Here is a 23,241-nt window from a genome sequence, read left to right as displayed (position 1 = left end):
ATATGTGTAAATTGTACAAGATGTCGATAGACGGTGATTAGAGGAGGTCATTTTCCTCTATAACGGATAGACTGGTACCATCATTTGTCAAGCCATCAAAACTTGAAGCTTCTCAGTCATTTGGGACTCTGATTACTTGATATGTTAACTTTGCACCACATTCTCATCTCACCTGCATATTTATTTTCTGCTATGTAACACGTATTCATTGTGCCCATATATTCTATGCTTAATCCTACTTTATTGTCTTCATGCTCTTTCTTCAAAGTGCTTGTTATTTGTAATGTGTACTAAAAAATAGATTGGGAATGAATTATTTCAGTTTTGTGGTCTTTTTTTTTTTTAAACAATTATTTTAATCTAGTATTTTGAAATTTTTTTGAAATAATACAAAATAAATGTACCAAGATTCAGAATTGTATGCGTTCATTATTTAAGGATGACCTTGGTCTTGGGGACATTTTTAGATGAGTAAATGTTTTGTCATATATTTTACTTATACGTATATTATAAACCCTATACTGCACTGTTGTTATGTTTGCTTTAGTGAACTGTCTTAAAGAAATAAAGGAAAATAGTCCTTTTTACTTGACCTGTCTCCCTCCCTTCCCCCTTCTCTCACTTTCTTCCTTTTAAATCAGGGCTTTGAAAATTTTTTTGAAAAGGACTGATAGTAAATATTTTAGCTTTTGTGACATCATACAATCTCTGTCACACAGTCTTCTTGTTCTCTTACTCACCTCTTTTTAAAACATTTAAAAGAATGCACAGGCCTTACAAAAACTGATGCTGGGCTGGATCTGGCTTATGGTCTATAATTTGCAGGCTTCCACTATAGATACATACTTTCATCTGTTATCATTTCTCATCAGCCTAAATTGCCACTTTCAGCCTTGCTCATAGTATTGGCAGTAAATTTTCCAACTTTTGTTTATCTGAAACTATTTTTATTGACTTTTGTTTTTAAAGGATATTTTTGCTAGATATAAAATCCTAGTTTGATGTTTTTTTCCGGCACTTCTAAAATACGTTGCCACTCCCCCCGCTCCCCCCCCCCCCACGCCCCCCGGCCCTCCAATATTCTGCAGTTGCAATATGACATGACTGTTGTTTCCTTCGTGTTCATCCTGCTCGGGGTTCACTGAGCTTATTGAATCTGTTGGTTGATGTTTTTAGTCAAATTTGAGAAAAAGTCATTATTTCTTTAGCTATTCTTATTTTCTCTGTCTTCTCCTTTTGAGACTTAAGATTACTTGGTATTGTTCTACAGGTACTTGAAACAGTTGTTTTGCAGTCTTTTTCTCTTTGTGTTTCTGTTTGGATATTTTTTGTCTTCAAGTTCACTTGTCTTTTCTTTCACAGTGTTTCATCTGCTGTTAACACCATCCACATAATTTTTATTTTAGATATTGTATTTTTTGTTATAGTTCACATTTTACAGTTTCTATATTTCTTCTGAAATTCCTTTATTTATCTTTTACAATATTTTTTCTATAACTTCTTTATCATATATTACAGTTATTTTAAATTCCTTGTCTGCTAACTACAACATCTCTGTCATTTGTATGTCTTTCTTTTTACTGCTTTCTCTATACATGCCACAATTTCATATTCATATGCCTAGAAATTTTTTATTCTATAGATAACAATGTGGTAATGTGGTTAATATGTTTTACAAGCTCTGGATTCCGTCATCTTCATCTGAAGATTAAGTTTAGTTCTAGCAGAAAGTTAAATTACTAGCACATCTTTTGAAATTTGTGGAAGCTTGATTTAAGGCTTTTCATAGTGGGTCTGTTTGATTTGCCCTAGTTCAGGTTATGATGTCAATCCTAAAGCATGACCTTCTGAGATTTTAATGGAAATACAAGGTGTTTACCTGGCTTCCTTATAAGGGCAGTACTTGAATTCCCAGTAGTGATAGCTGCTGTGGCTACTTTGCTCAGTTCTCTCAGCCTGCTCTTGGGTTGCTTTTCCTCAAATTTCTTGAAGTCTTACCCTTCGCATACGCAGTTCAAGAGTCATCCAAGGATTCATAGATTCTGGACTCTCTCCTTTTCTGAATTTCCTCCTTTCCCACCCAATTTCCTGCTGTTGAAGCAGTCCCAGACTCTACCTGTGTCTCCTCAGCCTTGTAGGACTACTACTGCTTTCTTCTTGACGCATGCTCTTCATAGACTAATGATTTCCCTTTGGAAAAAGGCCATTGAAACGTGGATTGTATCCCATTTGCTTCTCATCCTCAAGTCCCATCCAGTTTCTGCCTGCTTTTGCTAACTTTCTAGTACCACCTTCTCCTTCTTTTTTTTTTTAAATTATTTTGTCAATAATCTTATTGTATTGGCAGGAGAGTTGGTCCCATGTAAACCACTCTGCCATTACCAGAATCCAAAGGACCTAAATGAGTAGATAATACATTCTTGCTATCAGTGGAGTATTTTTATATTAGACAGATAGATGGTTATCTAAAGGGTTAAGGGACTCTGAGAAGCCTCCTAATCTGGCAACACAGAGGAATAAAATAGTGTTCTGACTTTTTGGTTCATGAGTTTGGTGTTCCAGGTTGACTGTCAGCTGGTTGTAGGTGAATGGACGAGAGATCTCACCACTACAGTGCTCTCCTTTATACACTGTTGTGAACAAAAATAGATTGATTATGAGTGGGATATATACTATGAAAACTTTGCTTTATTGTCTTTTCTTACTTTTGGTATTGTGAGGTTCTCACTATTTATTGTACAGTCATCTCCTCTTATCCATGGTTTTGTTTCCTGTGGTTTCTGTAACATGCGGTCAACCACAGTCCTAAAATGTTAAATGGGAAAATTCCAGAAATAATTCATAAGTTTTAAATTACATGTTGTTCTGAGGAGTGTGAAGAAATCTGCACTATTCTACTCCGTTCTGCCCGGGACATGACTCATCTCTTTGTCTAGTGTATCCACACTGTATATGCTACTAGCCTGTTAGTTACTTTGTAGACAACTCAGTTGCAGGGAGAGAGATGGGGGGTGGGGGGAGAAGGTGGGTGAGAGGAGGGGAGGGAAAGGTACGTGAGAGGGAGGGAGGAAGGGAGGGGAGGGAGAGAGAGACACTTCCCATATTCACATAAATTTTATTATAATATATTGTTATAGATGTCCTGTTGTTAGTTATTTTTTGTTAATCTCTTACTGTGCCTAATTCAATAATTAAACTTTATCATAGATCTGTATGTATATGAAAATACATAGTATATATAAGGTTTGGTACTCTGTGTGGTTTTAGATGTCCACCGAGGGTCTTAGAACATATCCCCTGTGGAGAAAGGGGACTACTATATCTTATTAGTTCTTACACATTAATAGGTTTTATTTGATTTATGTATTTTTATCTCTACTAGAGCCTGGGTTCTGAAGGGAAGGCACTGTATCTATCTCAAAACTTTGCACGTGAGATGTACTATTCCAAACACAATGCTCGATACAATGATATCTGTAATTTTTTCTTTTCTATCTACTTTCCTCTACTCTGTACAAAGAAGTGTTAAATATAATTGGGCTGGTAAATTAAGAAAAGGAACAGATTGTTTCAGTTACCCACTTTCCCCCTTTTTTTTTTTCATGTGGCTAAATAAGAATAGTTTGTACTAATAAGAGTACATTGTTATACATGGGGAGAAATTTAATGACTGAAAAAATAAAAACATGTTCAGTATCACTGTGAAAATGTACCTTTCAGTCTCCTTCATTCAGAATGAAAAATAGTGAAAATGTAGATTAGGTCTATATGAGAAGTTCTTAACCTGGGTTTAGTGTCGTCACTGATTGCTGCATTCTCTGAGGTATGCAGAAACGTGTCTCTGTGCGTGTGTGTGTATGTGTGTCTGGGTATCTCACTTCCTGGGAAAGACTGCATTGTGGTCATAAGGATTTTTTTTTGAGGTTTCATTTTATTTTATTTTTTTAATTAAAGTTTTTAATTGAAAATGTGGTGGATTAGTAGTGATGTAGGGTGGAGATATACTAATTTTAAAACAAAACAAACAAAACAGCATGCCCATATAGTTCTTGTGTCATTTTATCTTTAAAAGTGTGTGTGCGCATGTACACATATATGAAAAAGAACCTGGAACCTAGTGTGCCAGTATACTAACTGGTTAATTTGGGTGGTTCAAATATTGTTTTCTTCTTCTACCACATATTTTTTTTAAATTTCAGAGCTAAAGTAAATTTCAGTGTTAACCGATTCAAACAGAAAAGAGTAAAATGTACAATGACATATATTCCTTTCTTACTTGGCTCCCTTTTCCCAGGGGTGTTGACTATCATATTTCTAGAAATAATTTTCTGTTCTTTTTATTACCCTATTCAGCTTTGGTACGTACAGACCTGACTCCTAGTGGTAGTTCAGAAATTATTTAATTTCCTCTTGACTCTGATTATTTCTGAAACAGTGACCTTAATGGAATGCTTATATGCTAGGCCTTTAGATACTTAGCTTCATTTGCTTAAACGCTGTTACATATTGCTTTTTGATTTTGATTATTATTTAAAATGTAATGCTATAATAATACATTAGTCATTTTTTTTGGCTCTTTTTATTTCCCTTTTAAACTTTTGATTATGGAAGTTTGAAATTGACTGCAAAATAGAACCTCTGTTTGCCTGTCATTCAGTTTTAGTGATTAATAGCTATAGCCAGAGCGTTTTCATTTACTACTTTGAGCATTTCTCCCTCCCATAATATTTTAAAGCAGACCTCAGGTATATTATTTCATTAATATGTTTTCGGTGTGTAGGCTCCAAAAGAGGAATATTTTTTCACATATTTACAATACCTTTATGAAACCAAAATAATATCAGATATCCTGTCAGTGTTTAAATTCCAAGTTCTCTGCAGTGCCATAATTTCTTTAACCTTTGTTAAAATCAGGACTAATAAGTTCGACACATTTTATAGGTTTTTATGTCTTTTTATGTACTTCTGATCTATAGGTACCTTTTCAATTCTCTCTCTCTTTTTCTTTGCAAATTGTCAGAGAAGCTAGGGTTTTTGTCCTATAGAGTTCTACCATTGGTCACATATATAAATAGATTTTTTTAAAAAAATTGTTTTAAACTGGTTGCTTTCAAGTTTCCAGATATCCTTTAGATATCATCATTATATTTGCACATGCATTTATTGTCCAGTATAGCTCTATTTATGGCTTTTAGTTACCAGTTAAATACACGTTTATATATTTGAAATATGGAATGTTCTTTTAAATTAAAAAAAAAAAACCAGATAAAAATTACTTTAAAAACACCTATGAGCTGTGCCCATACCTACGCAATAGATAGTTTACTGTGTCCACTAAGTTTACGATAGGGACTCAAAGAAGAAAAATTCTTTTTTCTATTTTAATTAAAATATAGTCAGTCGTTTAATGCCATACACAGAGAGCCCCTATTCAGAGTCTGAGATGTGGCATAGATGTCATGGAGATTAAGTCTTTTCATGGAGGTGAATGTTGCTGAAGGGATATGTATCAACTAGGAGGCCAGGGCTTGAACCAGGGTAACCACACATCCAAGTTTGTGAAGGGAAGAAGGGCAGAGCTGAGCTGTTCATGTGCAGAAGGGGCCATCACAGTAGTAATACCTTCAGAGGCGGGTCATTAGGAAGATCACAAGTTTGCTGGGACTTTAGTAGAAAACTGAAATATCAAAATATTATTTACCCCAAACCAGTGTTTCATCCAGTTAGAAAAAATGTAGTTGTAGCCTTTCCTTTCTAGTCTTCTGTGCCTCTAAATATTCTTATTCTTACCCAAAAGGAGTTTGCAGTTAATCCCACTATTTCTTTCCTTTTTCCCTCACATTTGTAATCTTTGTCCCTTTTCCCCCAACTTCTTGTAGAATATAGATTTATTTGTACTTGTGGTAGTAATGTGAGATAAAAAAACAAACAAACAAAAAAAAAACGGAACCAATGGAACCAGAAATCTGAAATATCAAGATATTATTTATCCCGAGTCATAGGATAGTTTTGTCAGAGTTCTTGGTAGACCCTGAGCATTGACTACTTCCTGATGTGAATGAATGGGGAGTGGGCTTTCAGAGTGGCAGTGAGGGGCCTGTGCCGAGAAGTGCCCCCAGGTCCATAGAAAGAAGGTGACAGCACACCTATACCTTTGGTCACCTCTCCAGAGTTCACTATGCTTAGTTTCTATATGTTTGCTCTAGGTAATAATAATTCCCTCCCTCCCTCCCACCTTCCTTTTCTTCCTTCCTCCCTTTCTCCCTTCCACCATCCTCTTTAATAAGAGGGCTTTTAAAAAATGGAGGAAAAAATGGATGTACTATTAAGCTGACTGGGGGTGAGGCACATAGCCAGCCTGAAGAGCCAGAAGAGTTTTTTCCAGTCTTTCTTTGAGATCCACACGTCCTGGGTCTCTCTCATTCATCTCTACCTCTATAGTCCTAAATTCAGGGTGTGAGTGTTTGTATGGTGTAAGTGTGTGTGTGTGTGTGTGTGTGTGTGTGTGTGTGTATGCACGCATGTGGCCAGACACGTGTATGTGTACATGTGTGACTTACCGGGTTAGCAACCCAAGTAAACCTGGTGCCTAACCTCTCAGTATGAGAATGCTCTGCTAGCCATCATGTTTCTTTCTCTCCCCCACTATTGTTACCATGACTACCCCCTTCCATTCACTGCCTGAGAAATCATCAAATAGGAAGAGGAAACCACTGTTGTCATACTCTAATTATAATATCTAAACCACAGTGGACAAAGTATTTTAATGTGATTATCAGAACACTGTATTAATCTATGTGAGTTTGCAGTATCTTTTCACAATAGTTTATTACGTTTAAATAGTTTTTTAAATTCTCAAATATTGAATTTTCAGCTTGAAATTTATTTTCTAGTCTAGGGCTCACATTAATAATAAACATTAGACCTGTTTCTGATATTATACTTATTAAGAATATATGCTTTGGCTTTGTTTTTTAGCTGGACATCCATAGCCACTAAACACACATGGAACTTGGGAGCTTTCCCTTTCTTATCCTCCATGGTATCTACAAACTCAGCAGCTCCTTTGATAAGGCAGGCAGATAATGTTCCTGCTCTGTCCCTGTTATTTGATAAAAAGTTGCTTCTAAGAGCTGGTTGATAAGACTTCCTCCTAACTACTTGAGTTTTGTGCAGTTTTGAATTCTTGATCTGATAATATCTGTAATTTAGAGAACATTGATTTTCAAGTTTGGCTGCCTCTTGGAATCACCTGGGAAACTTTAAAATGCTAATTTAATTGGTATGGGGTTCAGCCTCAGTATCAAGATTTTTAAACAACTCTAATATTAAGGATTCTAATATGCAAAAGAGTTTGAGTTTTACTGGTTTGGGTGATGTATACAGTGTCATCAAACCAGGAGCTGGAAGGGTGGCACTAAGGGACTCAATTTGACTTCGTGCTAAATTGCTTTGGCAGCTTTCTAAAGAAGGAGCTTTTCAACTTAAAGCTTAACCCTTTGGCTAGATTCCTTTGGGGCTCTCAGATGGTGTGAGGGTTTGGGAAGGAGACTTTAGGACAGTGCTTTGCTTTTTCCTTCTTAGGGAATTGTGCTCAACTATATAAGCCAGTGGTCTTCTTAGTGCCCTCTAGGGATAAAAAGATATAATTACCCTACTTTTAAAAGCATAGAGTTTGAGCAGGGGCCGGACGTACAGTTCTCAGCTCTGTTGATCAAGGCTAAGTAACTATAAAGTGAAAACAGATGTTATTAAGGGACAAAAATAATTTTAAAGCCTTAGATGGTTCTTTGTATGTCTATGCACATTTTCTTATTTTCACGGCCAGTTTTGATAGCACGATGATTTTCTTATGGAAGAATATTGTATTTAGTTGATCCATAATTTTAAACGTATAATGGAACTTATGGAACTTATGTCTACTTTTCTCTTTGAATTATTTAAGTTTTTTTCAGTGTCACAATGGAAACCTGCTTTCTGAAAAGGATAAATGAACAATTTTGCAAAGAGCAGGCTATGAAACTATAGCAAGATTAGGCATTTCACATTTTAAATTTTATTATGGCATATTTTGCTCCTTATTTTCTTCACTATTCCTTGACTTATTGTCATACTAAGTTAGGAGATTGTTCATGTCTTGTTAACTTTTATCTCCACCTTTGGTTCCTACATCTTCTCCTTTATCACTTCCTTCCTAGACAACTTGTATGGCATATTTGGTTGATCACACGGACAACTCTCCAGCACCGTCATCTCACAGAATTCTTTGCCCTTCTTCCTGGAAAAATCTAAAATTGGCATTTCTTCTCCAGTTTTTTATCCAAATTGCCAAACTTTGTTAGAATAAATAGCAGTGGAGCCATGTAAAATTTATGGATTTTCACACACATTGGAGCCACCTAAAATTCTGGACATTGGAGCTACCCCAAATTTATGGATTTCCACATTCACAAATCTCTAGTTACTATTCATCAGTGCTTTTATTGTCCTTAAAATTGGTCAGCTCTTCCATTCCTGTCAATAACTTTGTCTAATTTTCACCAGTTTCCAATACCTCTTATACAAACACTAAACTCCTATTTCCTTGTAGACAACCATGTCTCTTATTTCAATAAATTTGAGGTAATTGGATCTGAACTCCCTCAAAATCTTCCTTTCTGTCAGCTGACTTTACACCTGACTTACTACCTTCCTTCTTTTTCCTCAGACCTCACAGAATCACCTGAGTATTTATTTCCTTGTTCAAAAACAACCCTCCGCCTTTGAACTCTTCTGCTCTCTCCAGAGCCTTGCCCCTTGTTATCCTCCACTCTTTCCTGTATCTTTACTCTCTTTTTTATTAGTTCCTCTCCTTGCATCTATAAACTTCTTTGAAAAATACACCAAACCAAACAACCTTCCCTTAACTGTGTTTTTCTCTGATTCCATAGTTTACTCTCATCTGGCTAATTTCTTTGTTTGGGATATTTATTAGAATACTGCTTGGTTAATATAATGAAGTGTATCCCTTTATATTCATTGTTAGAGGTGTTTGTCTGTCTAGTTTTTGTTTTTTAGGTTTTTTTTAACACAAGCGATAGATGTGATTTAATCAAGTGCATTTTGCACATTACTTAAATTACCTTTCCCCCGCCCTTATCCTGTTTGCTGTTATGGCTTATGTATGCTTCCTAATATTGAAATGTCTTTGCAAATTTATTTTACACCCTACTCGGACATGACTTTCTTACTTTTGAACATAATTTTTGGTGTATATATTGATTGTTACATCCCTAGTCATGTGTGAGACTTATCTGTAGTATTGATTTTTCTGCCTCTTTGTTCTCATTTTGATATCCAGGTTATTTATACCAGTTTTGTGAAATGATTTAGAACTCCTTTGGTGTTACTTTGTGCTCTGGAACAGTTTAGGAAATGCTTTATTCTTCAAAATACGAAAAAATTTGATAAAACCGTCTGGTCCTGAACCTTTACAAAAGGAAATTCTGTGTCATTCTCTGGTAATTTTTTTCAAGTTCATTCATGGTTTTTATTCCAGTGGAGTTTTTCTCTTCTTGGATCAAGTTGATTAATTTTGTTTTTCTAAAACTTAGTAGTTAATCACAATTTTTGTCTCTGATTTTTTTCACTTCAAGCAGTAGTTTTCAATTTGAAATATTACTAGTCTGGACTATCATTTTCATCAGTATTATAGAGTGTCTTCTTCCTCAAAGATGTAGGTCAAAAGGGGCGCAAGAGATGTGTATTTTTTAGGTTAAAATGTGTTGCTTATAATGGAAGATTTACTCAGACAGAGACTCATGGACATGAACAATAGACTAGTGGTTTACCAGAAGGGTGGGTGGAGGAGGGAGGTAGATGGGGTAAAAGGGGTCGACTATGTGGTGACAGAAAGAGCTCTTAACTATGGGAGGTGAGCACACAATGTAAATATATATGCTGTACTGTTAAAATATTCAACTGAAACTTACCAGATTTCATTAATCAATATAACCATAAAAAATAATTTAAAAAATGGAAGATTGACTTAGCTGATTTAATGGTGAACGCCGGGATAATTTTCATTTTGAAGAGCTTGTATAAAGGGTTATGGATATTGGATGCATTTTTAACATTACATCATTGTCGTATATTTAGTCTTATTGAAATAGCTCTGGCAGTTGACAGTAAGAGTAAGGAGCTTGCACTGATGTGTAATGAAGGGACGTAGGAGTAAGGCTTATTCAGTAGTAAAAATAGTACAGTCACATATGGTAATGTTTTTTCAATCAGATGGTATCTCTTTCAGTAAATAGAGGTGCCTTTTACAGTTCATTAGGATCTACTTCATAAAATTTTATGGTTAGCATTTTCATTTTGTGTTTTCAGGACTAAGTGAAGAGGGAGAGTGTTAGAGCAGAGTATAGGTGCCTATCAAAACAACAAGAAGGAAGGATGAGCTGATAGAATAAGATAGAATTGATTTTTAAAATTTAGTTTTCAGTTATAGTTGACATATTAATTTCAGGTGCACAACATAGTGATTAGACGTTTATATGCCTTATGAAGTAACCACCCCAGTAAGTCCATTACCCATCTAACACCATATGTAGTTATTATAATATTATTGACTATATTCCCTATGCTGTGCTTTACATCTCTGTGACTATTTTTATAATTGGCAATTTATACTTCTTAATCTCTTTCAAGGTAGAAATTATTTAAATCATTGAAAGACTGAATGGAGTACAGTCGATTCAGATGCTTTTAGTGTACTAGTACAGTTTACCAAACATAGAAATCATTTATAACGTTGAAGAGGTTACAGTGCTGAGTTCTTAAGTAAAACTGTCAAATGCCAATTTTCAATATTGTGTGCTAGGTATTCCTTTTTCTCTTTTCCAGAATATTTCAATGTTTTATCTGTGTCACTTCTCAGGTCTGCCTTATTGTCATTATTACTAATGATCCTGAGATATATAGCTGTAGAGAAATGGGCTTCTTCATGCATGGTTTGGTGGTAGCACAGAGAAGGGCGGGATAGGCTCTGAATGAGGTGCCCTAGAGAAAGCAACATCTCAAAAGGATGTCATATAGAGAAAGAATAGAACGGGAGGGGCATTCTGGGAAATCTTAGGGATCTGACAGAGCCTGCACTCAGGGGTGGCATTATACAAGATTGTTGATAGTTTTTACCATTAACAAATAGTTTCTGTGCTTTATCAAAGAAGAAAAACTAAAAAGTAATAAATTTTTAATAGTTGTAGAACCAAAATATAACCTATAATATTACTACCCCTTCTCCTTGCATGTCACTCTTGTCAGCCCTGGGCCTTTGTGTATCTTAGGGAAGATTGTGAATCCTTTCATGTGTTGCTGAGATCTTTTCCACATGACAACTCTGAGTATATTTAGTAAAAATTGAATTAATTAGGACATTAACATCTTAATTTAAATATAGTAAGAACTCATTGCAATTAAGAATGCATTACTTACTTTAAATTTACCAACATTGTGTGAGTGTCCATTTTGCATGTATAATTTATTTGTAATCAATAGCAACAGAGAAACTATTTATTTCTGAATATGTAGTTTTCTTGTGAAATTGTTACCTGAGATAACAGTGACAGTGGGGAGGACATGATGGAAGATGTCTCAGTATCTGAGATTCCATGCTAAACAACACAACACCCCCCCGCCACCCACCCCACATCAAGGCCTATAATGAGATGTGTTAATCCTGGGAAGTGAAAAGGATGAAAGGGCGTATGAAAAAGGGGGAGATAAAAAAAGACGTTGAGAACTGCTACTTATATCAGTGAGTTTTAAGCTGCAGGTTTACAATTCAGCAGTGGGTTGTGAAATCAGTGTAGTTGGGCAGGGCAGCATTTTTCATTCTTAATAGGAAAGGATAAAAAGTAGAACGTGGGTAAATTTGTTTCTAAATTATGTCTACACATATGTATGCACATGTAATTGGTTGGAATGTAAAATACATTTCTTGCCCTGGGTCATTGTGAAAAAGGTGATAAATATTGCTTTAAAATATTAGTAAATTGCCTCGTGTAAACAAATTAGGAGCATATAATGAATGACTGCTTTTTCTAGTTTCAGATATTGTCTTTAAAACATATTTTCCCAGGAGAATCATAAAACATAGGTTAAATATAGACAGGACTTTTCGTAAAAATTGAAGCAAAAGCTTTTAAAAATAGCTGCTTACAGGCTCTCTAATTGAAGACTGTGTTACCTTTTGAACTGTAGCTCTAGGTAAAAGGATTGAAGTAGATGTTTATATCTAACATGATAGATACCCTAAACCTACCTATCTGTACACTGTTATTATCAAGAGAAGAAAAAACGTAATTTAATTGAAAGATTTAAAAACAAAGACCAGTGTTCTGTGATCAATTTTAAATTGAGGTCGTGTATGTAAGAATTTGTTAAAAGTACGAACAGAAGGTGGCCAAACCTCAGTATACTGTTAAGTAGTAGCTATTTTTTGGTATATGTGCTACTGAAGCGAGCACAAGTAATAGCTATTTTTTAAATATGTGTGATGTCATGAGTTTTTGTTGCTTTGAGCCACAATTCATTCTGTTAACAAAAAGTTGTTTTATTATATAATGCCAAATTATGTGTGTGTGAACTTAAACAGTTTTCACTATACCTGTATTTATACACACACACACACACGTGTGTGTGTGTGTATACACAATTTTTTTTTATGATTCTTAAGTTTGGAAGAACTGCTGGCATAGAAATAATGGTGTTTTTCATGTTTTTCATGGACTGTATATTCAGATTATGTGATTTGTTTACATTTTGAGTGTCTACAAAGTCTTAGTGTATTGTATTTTTAAAAATAGGGCTTTGTCCTTTTGTCATTTGTATTAATATAGATTTCATCTATACATTTGATATTTTAAGATTACTGTTGCATGCAGGATCCACTTTCTGCTTTTAATGAGTTCTTTATTTTTCAGGACTGTTTTTAGTTTTCACTCATCATTTCATGAGAAATAACTAATGTGTGTAAATAAGAAAAATTCTATTATTTTCAAAGGTTGTATCTGTTCCTCATAAATCTTATTCTAGATCTAATAATTAGCAGGAAGGAATTAGCACAATGCTGAGGGGAATCCATTTGTCAGGATGAAAATTTAGTTTTTCTGATCATTGCTGATATATAGTATCTAATATTTCAAACTAGCTTGTTCCTTTATTCTGCTGTTCCCCTTCTGCCTTGATTCAGCAGAGTGGATGGATCAATAAGCAATTCAAAGAATTTTGATCAGTAAATCAAAGGTTTTCTGAATTTCTGGGGGTTTTCGGCAAGGATAATGGAGGAAGAGGCAGGTAAACCAGAGGTCAAAGGGCCTGTGGTAGGATCTGTGCCTTTTGTTGATTTGGGGAAGGATGCCGTTTTGAAGGTTATGTCTTCCGTGGCCAGTAGTGGTAAGTTTAGCATTGAAGATTATTGGGGGAGCTGATTGTATATGTTGGAAGGCATAAATGGCTTAAGTACCAGTATTCTGAAAGCCTTTAACCTACACTTCCGTGGACTATCTAAAATATTGTATAATTATTGGTACTGTATTTATTTCAGTACAAAATAGTACCCTGGGGAATTTTATAACTTTTACCATTATAATGAGCACTTAGACTACTGCATTAAACATGGAATTGGCCTCTGTCATAGTCATCAGATTTTACACACACACACACACACACACACACACACACACACACACACACACACACATATCTCCTTATACAATTTAAATTTATTGTTATCAAATTAGAACATGTACTTATTTACAAAATCCAATTGTGCCCAAAGCCTCAAGTGGAAGAACCGCAGGCCCTGGGCCCACAGTTGCCTCCCTCTCCTGTCCGCTCTGGAGGCAGCCCTTCCACATCTTTGTTAGTTGTTACTTCTGGGTTACACCTAATCTTTCAAAACTTCGTGCATATATAACAGTTCTGTAGTCATTAGTTTTATTTAATGCATGGATAATTCTGTCCTGGTACCAAGAATTGGCAGTGTTGGGTGTCATGCTACTCTTTAGCTCATTTCCTTTTATTTTTCTTTCTTCCATGTTTGACTTAGCTTTTAGGGCAATTGTGAACTTTACTTAGATTTGTTTCTAAGCTAGAAGGCATTTGTTGTATCTCTGATAAATTCTGTTGGGCACTTATATGGCTTCATAAGGAAAGTATTTTTAGGTACATTTATTAGTTATTTTCTAACTATAGTTCAGTATTTAAAATGCACTAATTATTTGCATTATGGAAACAATTCGAAGTGTTCCTTGTGACTAATATATGATTAAAATTACAAAAATTTCAAAAGGGAATATGTCACTACTTTAACAAATTACACATATTTCATAAATAATTCAACAAATATATATTATGCATCAGGCACTGTTTGTATTTGTTTTAGTGTGTTCTCATTTGTATATGATGAATTGTTTCATAATATTTTCTTTGTTTTCTTTAGACAAAATTGAAGAAGCACAAAAAGAACTTAATGGGGCGGAAGTATCAAAAAAAGGTAAAATAAAATCAACCCCAGTATAAACTTTTTTCTTGCAGAGATTCCTATATAGATACCGTATAAATACAGCCTCAGTAAATCATTCAATATAAGCATATGATGCAGTTAACAAATCACCTAAAAGTATATTGACTTTGCTTTATGAAATGTTTAGCTACATTGCATATCCTGTAACTGTTTTCTATGTATTAACATATTGCTGGTAGGAGTATGATTGTTGTAGGGAATGAAAGTGCTGGTAGGAGTGAAGATTGCTGTAGCTCTTTTGAAAGCCCTGTTTGTGAGACTGCCCCATAGCAATGAAAATACTAGTATAATGGATACCGATGCTTATATTTACTCGTGTATGTGCGTATGTGTGTTCATGTGATGCAGTATTTTTTTGAAACAACATTAACCTTAGACAACTAAAATAACCTGAAAGCTAGTTAAGAAATAGTTGGATAAATTTTAGCACATTCATATTTTGGAATGTTATACAGCTTTTTATTATTATTTTATTATTTTCGCTGACTGTGATAATTTATTGCTAAATGAGAAGAATGAAATTGCAGTGTACCATGTAAAATATGGTACCATTTTTTGGTTCAAGCAAAAGCATATATACACACACACTTATACAGGATGGGATAAAGTTTGAAAGGATTTGTAAACAAATATCTTTACAATGGTGAGAAAAAAGGCAGTGGAAGATGATTAACTTTCATTTATATATCTTTGTGTCCTTTCACTAGTTACAGTTGATATAATTTTGTATAAATATAAGAATTGTAAAGGCAGACTTGGTTTTCATCATAGGAAGCATAATGATTCTTTTTCCATGTGATATGAAAAAATACATTTGATGTAGAACAGTCTGTGGGGAGGGGAAGACAGTGAGTCGGATGGTGTCCTAACACTCTCTGTCAATGAGTAAAATTGATTAAAAGGATATAAAGTTCTCTATGGCATATTTCATGATTTATTATTTCTTGGTCCTTGTTATATCTTATAATTATAGTAGAATATTTTCACTGAGTAAATTAGCCATGTAGGATTACAATTGAAAATCTTTTAAAAAATACATATATTTTCTATCTTCAGTGGAAATTTTTTCTGACTGTCCAGGCTCTCCACCTCTTGGACCAACCTGTGAAACTTCCAAGATTGTTTGGGGTTGGTCTGAATAGTTGGGCTGTGAAATACAACAATCTTAAAGAAGTGTCCTCCTCCTTTTTTTCTGTCTCCCCTTGCCCCCTTCCTCCATGCAATCAGTTATATTAAATGTGACTCTTTCATTACATTCTTGCAGAAGAGCAAGTCTAGAAAGAGCAGAGAAGTCACCATACCCATGCTATCTCTTTGAAAGGTTCACTGAAGATCCCTTCCCCACATTGTTGTAGGCATAAAGCATTTAAGACGCTGAGGCTATAAGAGACTTTAGGATTAAAAACTTCATTTTTCTTAGTCTATTTCACATCTAGTAGTGGTTTAGAGCTGCTTCAAGTAGCAAAATAAATACGTGCTTGTCATCATTTTCCTTCTTTTTTATCTCCGTGGCAGAGTTTTAAGAACAGTGAACTAAATGCCTAATAGGAAGGAGGAACCCGAACAAAAGTTCTAGAAAAAGAAAGTGGATAATGAGGTTTAGAATAATCTAGTGGGCTACATTTGGCAGGCTGCACTTATTTAAGACCTAGGATGAATACCAAATGAGCATTGTTCTGTGCAATTCACTGCCTAAAATTACTACTTGGCTTTCACTTTTACATAAACATTCTGAGAAAATTAAAAATAAAAGAGTTTTCCTCTCAAATATAATAGAGTAATATCAGTTTGTCTTTAACAACATGAGATAAAATCTTTGAGTAATAAAGATGTTGTAAATTCTCAAATCTTTGCTTGCTGAGGTATCTATTTTATTAAAGGGAGTTCGTTTCTCCCTTTGAAGAATATACTTTAAAATTTAGAGGGTTTTTTTTTTTATTTTTATTGATTAAAGTGAGTCATCTAGGATAGATCACTTTTTAACTGTTTTTTCAATAAGTTTTTGTTTTATTTCCCCCTGCAAGCCTAATTTTTCCCCCCCCCCCCTACATCTGGCTTTCTTCTGTAATACTCACAGTTCTTAGGCTTTGTCTCCATTATAGCTATTTGTAGTCCTTAACTTATCGAGGCTTCTTTCTACCCTCTCCATTTTTAAACATTAGGATAAGCAACTAATTTATCTTCAGAAATATTTAACATAATGGCTCTTAAACACATATATACACAAAACCTTGTTCATTGATAAATTTAAAAAAGATATCTTTCTTGTTTTATGACATTTTAAGGAAAGATTAATCTGCTTGTGTACTATGGTGTCATAGAAACTGACTTTTGTTCATTACACCCCAATAGAATATAAAAGTGCACTAAATTATGTTAACGTATTTTATTCTTTCTCTTTGCTTGTGAATGGAAATCAGATGACTTTATTTTTATTTTCATTAGCTTGGGGGAAAGTGCAGCATGCAACATGCATACAGTTCTCCATTTAATATTATATCCTTCTTTACTGTGCTATTTACTTGTTTTTAACATCCATTGTGCTTGACAATATTTCTGAAATTATTGAGCAGGATTTAAATAAAATAGTGATTGTCACAGATGTAGTGATGGAAATTGTATTAAATAAACTGAAATAGATCAATTTATTAGGAGAGCTTCTATGTGCTATCTCTTGAATAAGCCTTAATTTTAATACTTTGTTTTAAATTTTTATCATACAATATTTGACATGAATTAATATGCATAAAGTATTAAATTATAAAACCTAAGAATAACATGGTAATCTTCGATTTTAATACCCAATTTAAGAACTGGCACATTGCTAGCACTGTTGCATCAACCTGCATGCTAGTCTTTATCGCATTCTCCTCTTTGCTCTGTCCTCAACTTCATGTTCATCATTTTAGTGCTTCTTAATTATATATACTTAAAAAATATACTTTTTAGTTTTGGTTGAGTTTTAGCTTTAAAAATAAAGTTAGGTTATATAGTTATAACAGCTTTTTTACTCAACATTGTCTCTGAGATTCATGTATGTTGTTGCATGTAACTATTTTTTTAATTGCTGTAATAACGTTTCATTGAGTGAAATGATTTGTTCCTCCTCTCTTGTTGATGGATTTGAGTTATTCCTATCTTTTTGTTGTCACAGAGCAGCTATGAATATTCTCATATCCTGGTGCACATGGGTGGACTATATAGGGAATGTTCAGTACAGAAGATGATGCTAAATTGTTTTCCAAAAATTTTTTATTTGAACTTTACATTCCTGCTATCAGAATCTAAGGATTCCTTTGTGTTATCCAGTACTTGGTATTGTCTGTATTTTAATTTTTTCTAGTTGAATAGGTGTAAAATACTATTTTGTTCTACCTTGATTTAATTGTCCCTGAATTCTAATGATGTCAAACATGTCTTTATTTTTATTCTATCTGCTTGAAATCTTGCTGGTATCTTTTATGCATTTTTAAAATCTTTTGTCATCATCTTACTATATCAGTTATCAATTTCATGTGTTCTAGTTTTGGGCTTGGTTTTTTTCTTTATTTAAAGTGCTTGTTAGTAAACAGAAATTCTTGATTTTAATATTATCAACATATTAATCTTTTTTATGATTAATATTTTTAGATCGGATTTTTTTATGTCTTAAAATTTTTCTCACCACAAGATCTTACATATTTATTTTCTGTTTTCTTCTACAAATCTCTTACTTTCAGATTAAAAATCCACCTGGAGTTGAGTTTTTAAAAATATGGTGTGAATTAGAGTTCCCATTCTTTTTTTCACCACCACATGGATAATCATTTGTCCCTGAAACATTTATCAAGTGGATTCTCCCTTTTCTATCTCTTTTATATTAATTTTCTTTATATTTATGAGTTCCTTTCTTAGCTCTTTAGGCTGTTCTGTTTGTTCATGGGTTAATATCACAGTTTGTTAGTTACTATAACTTTGCTATCTTGATATACAGTAAGGCAAATTCCTAAAATTATTCTTTTTACCTAAGTGTTTTGACTGTTTTTTTGCTCATCCATTTAAATTTTAGAATTAGCTTTTTAAAAAACATGTATCTTTGAGATTGCATCGACATTGGGGCAAACTTAACTATAGTCACAATTTTTAGCTTTCCTACACATAAAAGATAATATATTTGTGATAACTTGTGTTTTCTTTAATGTTTTATAATTTTTTGCATATAGATCTTGTACTGATTATTGGATTTATTTCTTGGGGCTTATTTGCTGATTTTGTTGCAGTGTGTGTGTGTGTGTGTGTGAGAGAGAGAGAGAGAGAGCGCGCGCGCGCGTGCGAGCGAGTGAGCGCGGGTGGGGGAGGGAGGAAGAGAGGAAGAAAACGTTTTCTGGCATTTGTTGACAAATAGAAATGCAATATATTTTTGTATATTCATCTTATATCCAGCCACCTGGATGAATTCATTCATTCCAAGAACAGTAATTTCAGCTGGGAGTAATGAAAACTTTGTTTCTTCCTTTTTAAATAATTGTTTCTTATATTATTTCCTTATTTTACTCAGTTGACTATGGTAAGATGCCAAGAGAATAATAGTGTTGTCATCCTAGACTTGTTCTTGATTTTAAAGGGAATTTTTCTAATATTTCATCATAAAATGTTTGATGTCTTTTAATAGGAGGGTGGAGTCAGTTTTTTTGTTTAAGGAGGTTATCTTCTATTTTTGACTTGTTAAGATTAAAAAAAAAATTACGGGCTCTTTTTTAAATCAAATGCTTTTTCTTCATATGTAGAAATGATCTTATGGTCTTTATTCTCATTCTAATGTTTAAACCTCATTTGCATTTTTTAAATAAAACCAGTTTGGTCTCGATGTTTAATCTTTATAAACACTTAGATTTGATTTGTTAATGTTTGTCAAATTCTATATTCGTGTTCAAGAGATATATAATTCTATTTTCTTATAATTTTCCTTCCCTGATTTGGTTTAAGATTATACTAGCTCAGTAGAATGATCTAAGAACTGTATATTCCTGTTTCTCATGGAGGTATTTATTTAATACCGAAATGATAGTTTTATAGGCAAGTCTTAGAATATATTTTGACTTCGAGAGGGGTTATGAGTCCTTTTTTAAGTACCAAATTGATGTATTTAATAATATGGGATTAATCAAGCTTTTTTGTCTTCAACCAGATAGTAAGTTGTACTTTTTATAATTTATCCATTTTATTAAATATTCATATTTATGGACAGAAGACATGGTATTCTCACTCTTATTATTGCTGGATCTATAGTGGTGTCTCCTTTTTTTTATCATTAATATTGTTCATTTGTGTCTTTTCTTTCTTGATTAGTCTTCGAGAGGCTTACCAATTTCACTCCTTGTTATACTAACTTATAATTTTCTTGATACTTTCTTGTATCATTCTTTTTGGTTTTATTAAATTTTGCTCTTTATCTTTTTCCCATTTTCTTTGTGTTTATTTGGTTATCAAATTTCTTAAGTTGGAAGCTGGGCTTAGTTTCAAGCCTTTATTCTTTTCTATTGGAATCACTTAAAGCTGTTAATTTCCTTTGAAATATTGTTTTGGTTGTGTTATACACCATTTTATACTTGCTACTTCAGTTAATTTCTATGCTGGTTTCCTCTTTGAGCCCCTTCATAGAATTTTTTTTCCCCACGTGTTTGAGGATCTTGTTTTTATTAGTGTTTTTTCCCCCACTTAATTGCGTTGTTATGTTGTTTTTAAAAACAGTCTGTTTCTAAATTAATTTTCTGTTTCAGAATACTTTAAAAAATTTTTCAGAGAATTTTCTATGAAAATGCATCTAGATTTTGTTAGAAATTTAGAATCGAACAATTTTCAGCATAATTCAGTATTTTACAAAGATGTAGAAGCTGAAGTGGAAAAGATGTTAAATAACCTTACCCCAGGGTGTGCAAACAGAAAGTGGCAGGTCTTGGACTGTGCTGTTCTAATATTATTCTGCATCATAACTGGATGAGAGCTGTGTTCTAGTGATAGTTTAATCTGCAGTAGTTAGTCCTGTTCTAAATTATTCATAGAGTGACGAGATTATGATAGTAATCACCTCCTTTAAAAACGTTGTCATGGTTCAGGAAAAAATAGGATTCAAACAATGGTTTTAGAAGAAGGTAGAGATTTTAGGTCAGCTTGCATTGGGATTTTTCACATCATTCTGTTTTAAACAGCAAAATTCTGAAATTGTTACCATAATACTGTTAGTTTCTTTTCAGCAGCAGTAGTATTATTACTCTGATATCATATGCTCGTCACCAGAAAATTTTTATTTAAAATGTGTTTTCTTTTAATCATCTATTTTACCATGTATTTGAGAGTATGAGGTCCTAAATATTAGTAGCTTATATGGCTTAAGAAACAGTAAGGAATCTGTCCTGCTGAAGTAACTCAGTGATATTCAGATTTCCTCCAAGGCATTAGTTGACAAGTAACATTTTTGTTAACATAGGCATAATTTATGCCCTGAATTTACTCTCCAGTTAATGGGGGAAGCTTGAGGGAAGTTAGGTACCTATGTAAAACTAGACTGAGTAATTCAGAAGTGCAATTATAGACTAAATGGGGAGCAGAAAACTAGATGATGAACTCCAATAAGTGTGTAAATAAGAAGGCTAGAGTTTGCTCACCCTCTTTCCCTAAAAAACGTTTTTAGGTCCTTATCATATGAGTAAGTCTGCAAGGAATGAAACATACTCCCATTTTTTTTTCAAATGTCACACATTATAATTAAAAAATGAAGGCTGATTTGGAATAATATTTTATGTTAATAAGGTTGTGCTTTAATGCCAGTAACATTGTATTCATTAAGAATTCTAAATATACTTAAGAAAATACAAGAACATTTTTTTGATAATTAAGGGCAATGAAGTACTTCCTAAACAAGACTAAAATTAAGGTGGGATAATGGAAAAATTGGACTTATTTTTATTCAGTTAAAATGAATAATGTTAATATAAGATTAGTTAAGATGTTTTAAAATATTCTGAAAGTATGTACAACAAAACAAAACCTGGTTGGCTTAGTTAAAATGTTATAAAGTTGGAGGACATTAACAATTTACAAAATTAAAATTTCACATTGATAAAGCCAGTGGAAAGGCTAGTGTAGTATTTTAGTGAGATGTCTAACTGTAGAATATTTTTAATGGAATGCTATAACTAGTTAAGTATATAGTTTTAACAAGTTGTTCTTGGGTTTATAAATTAATTACTGGAAAAGAATGTATTAAGATGAGCACGCTTAATGGCTGTTTATTTTAAACAAAACATATTTATAAATTTTACTTTCTTAATATTAAATGCCCTAGAAAATTCATCATGTTTTTTGTGTGTGTGAAGTTGTTCATTGTTTTATTCAGTACATTTTTATTATTCATCAACCGTTCTTTTTAGCTCTGGCAAGTAGATAGCAAAGAAAAAGTCTAAACCCTAAAGGAACTCATCAGCCTTAACTCAGCTCTTGCCCAAATTATCATAAAATCTGAATTGGTGGAATCAAAATTCATGAGGTTTTCTGTAGACTGGCAGCAGTACCTAAGAAATTTCCCTTGGGGAAAAAAGCAACAGATTTTCTATATTTTAGAAAAGGAATTCATCTCCTTCTTTTAATATTACTTGGAACTTCAGATTTAAACACTCAGGTCACATGAAGCATTCTTTTAGTGTTAACAGAAAATGCTAATTGCTTGAGTTACAGGAAAATTAATATTGTTTTAATTATTTATGCTATGTATCTGAGTTAAAGGCATCATATTTCAATCCTGTCACTGTTTTGAGATTTAAAAACACCAGTTCCCAAGAGATCATTGCCTTTCAGATAGACCATGCCAGCTTTATAGAGGATTATTTGCATAATGATAAATTAATCATTTTTGGTGCATTAATGTAAAATAAATGTTTTCAAATATTCTGTCCTCATGGTGATTAGATGTAAAAACTAAAACTTTGCTTCTTATAACATATGAGAGGCAAAAATTCTCATTGTTTCCTGTTTTAATTACTATCTATTCAGTAATCATTTATTCAATCAGAGAAATAGCTAACAAGATTTTTTTATAGGATTCATAGAAAGGCTTGCATCCTTTTCTACTTTTATAGCATATTCCATTGACTTCAGAATGCTTTTGATTGGAAGATGCACAATGATTTTATGCACCATTTAGAAAGGGAAAAAGTCCACTGCTATTTAAGTCATGACACAGTGTTCTTATAATTGATTAGAAGATGCATCATGATTTCAGGGATATTAAAATGTTCAAAGCATTTTTTGAGATCTGTAAAGAATGTATTTCTGTCCAGTGCTTCATTTTTTTGACGAGAGATGAAGTAGTTTTCAGATAATGATGGATTTGAGCTGCTTTTGAGGACAGTGTCCCTGAAGACTGTGAAAAACAAAGGAATGGATCTTATTCTTTTGGTTCACTTGGGGATTCAAAGACAAATGATCAGGAAAAAAACCTCAGTTATGTTCACCTTATTCTCTTTGCTTCTTAGATAATCGACCTCATGCATATGCCTCAGTATATTCTATATAAATAATATTGCGGGATGAATGAATTAATAAAGTATGTTGTTGTTGATTTATTTAGGCTGTTCTTCAACTTTGCTGCTGTAATCTTTGTGTAGGCAGAAGAAAGGAAAAAGAGACAAAAAGAG

The 23,241-nt window shown here is 33.3% G+C and overlaps 1 protein-coding gene across 6 annotated transcripts in view; it reads left to right on the top strand.

Annotated features, from left to right (window-relative positions):
- HIVEP1 (HIVEP zinc finger 1) overlaps nt 1-23,241 on the top strand; it is a 132,112-nt gene that overhangs the window by 50,273 nt on the left and 58,598 nt on the right. For all 6 annotated transcript variants that reach the window (XM_016154342.2, XM_016154337.2, XM_036237081.1 and 3 more), the window contains exon 3: nt 14,486-14,539. In XM_016154342.2, the coding sequence (XP_016009828.2) occupies nt 14,486-14,539 (54 nt within the window). The remainder of the gene's footprint in view (nt 1-14,485; nt 14,540-23,241) is intronic.

The sequence above is a fragment of the Rousettus aegyptiacus genome, unplaced genomic scaffold (genome assembly GCF_014176215.1).
Source record: "Rousettus aegyptiacus isolate mRouAeg1 unplaced genomic scaffold, mRouAeg1.p scaffold_m13_p_1, whole genome shotgun sequence".
Lineage (NCBI taxonomy): Eukaryota > Metazoa > Chordata > Mammalia > Chiroptera > Pteropodidae > Rousettus > Rousettus aegyptiacus.
This window is presented reverse-complemented; position numbering and strand designations above follow the sequence as displayed.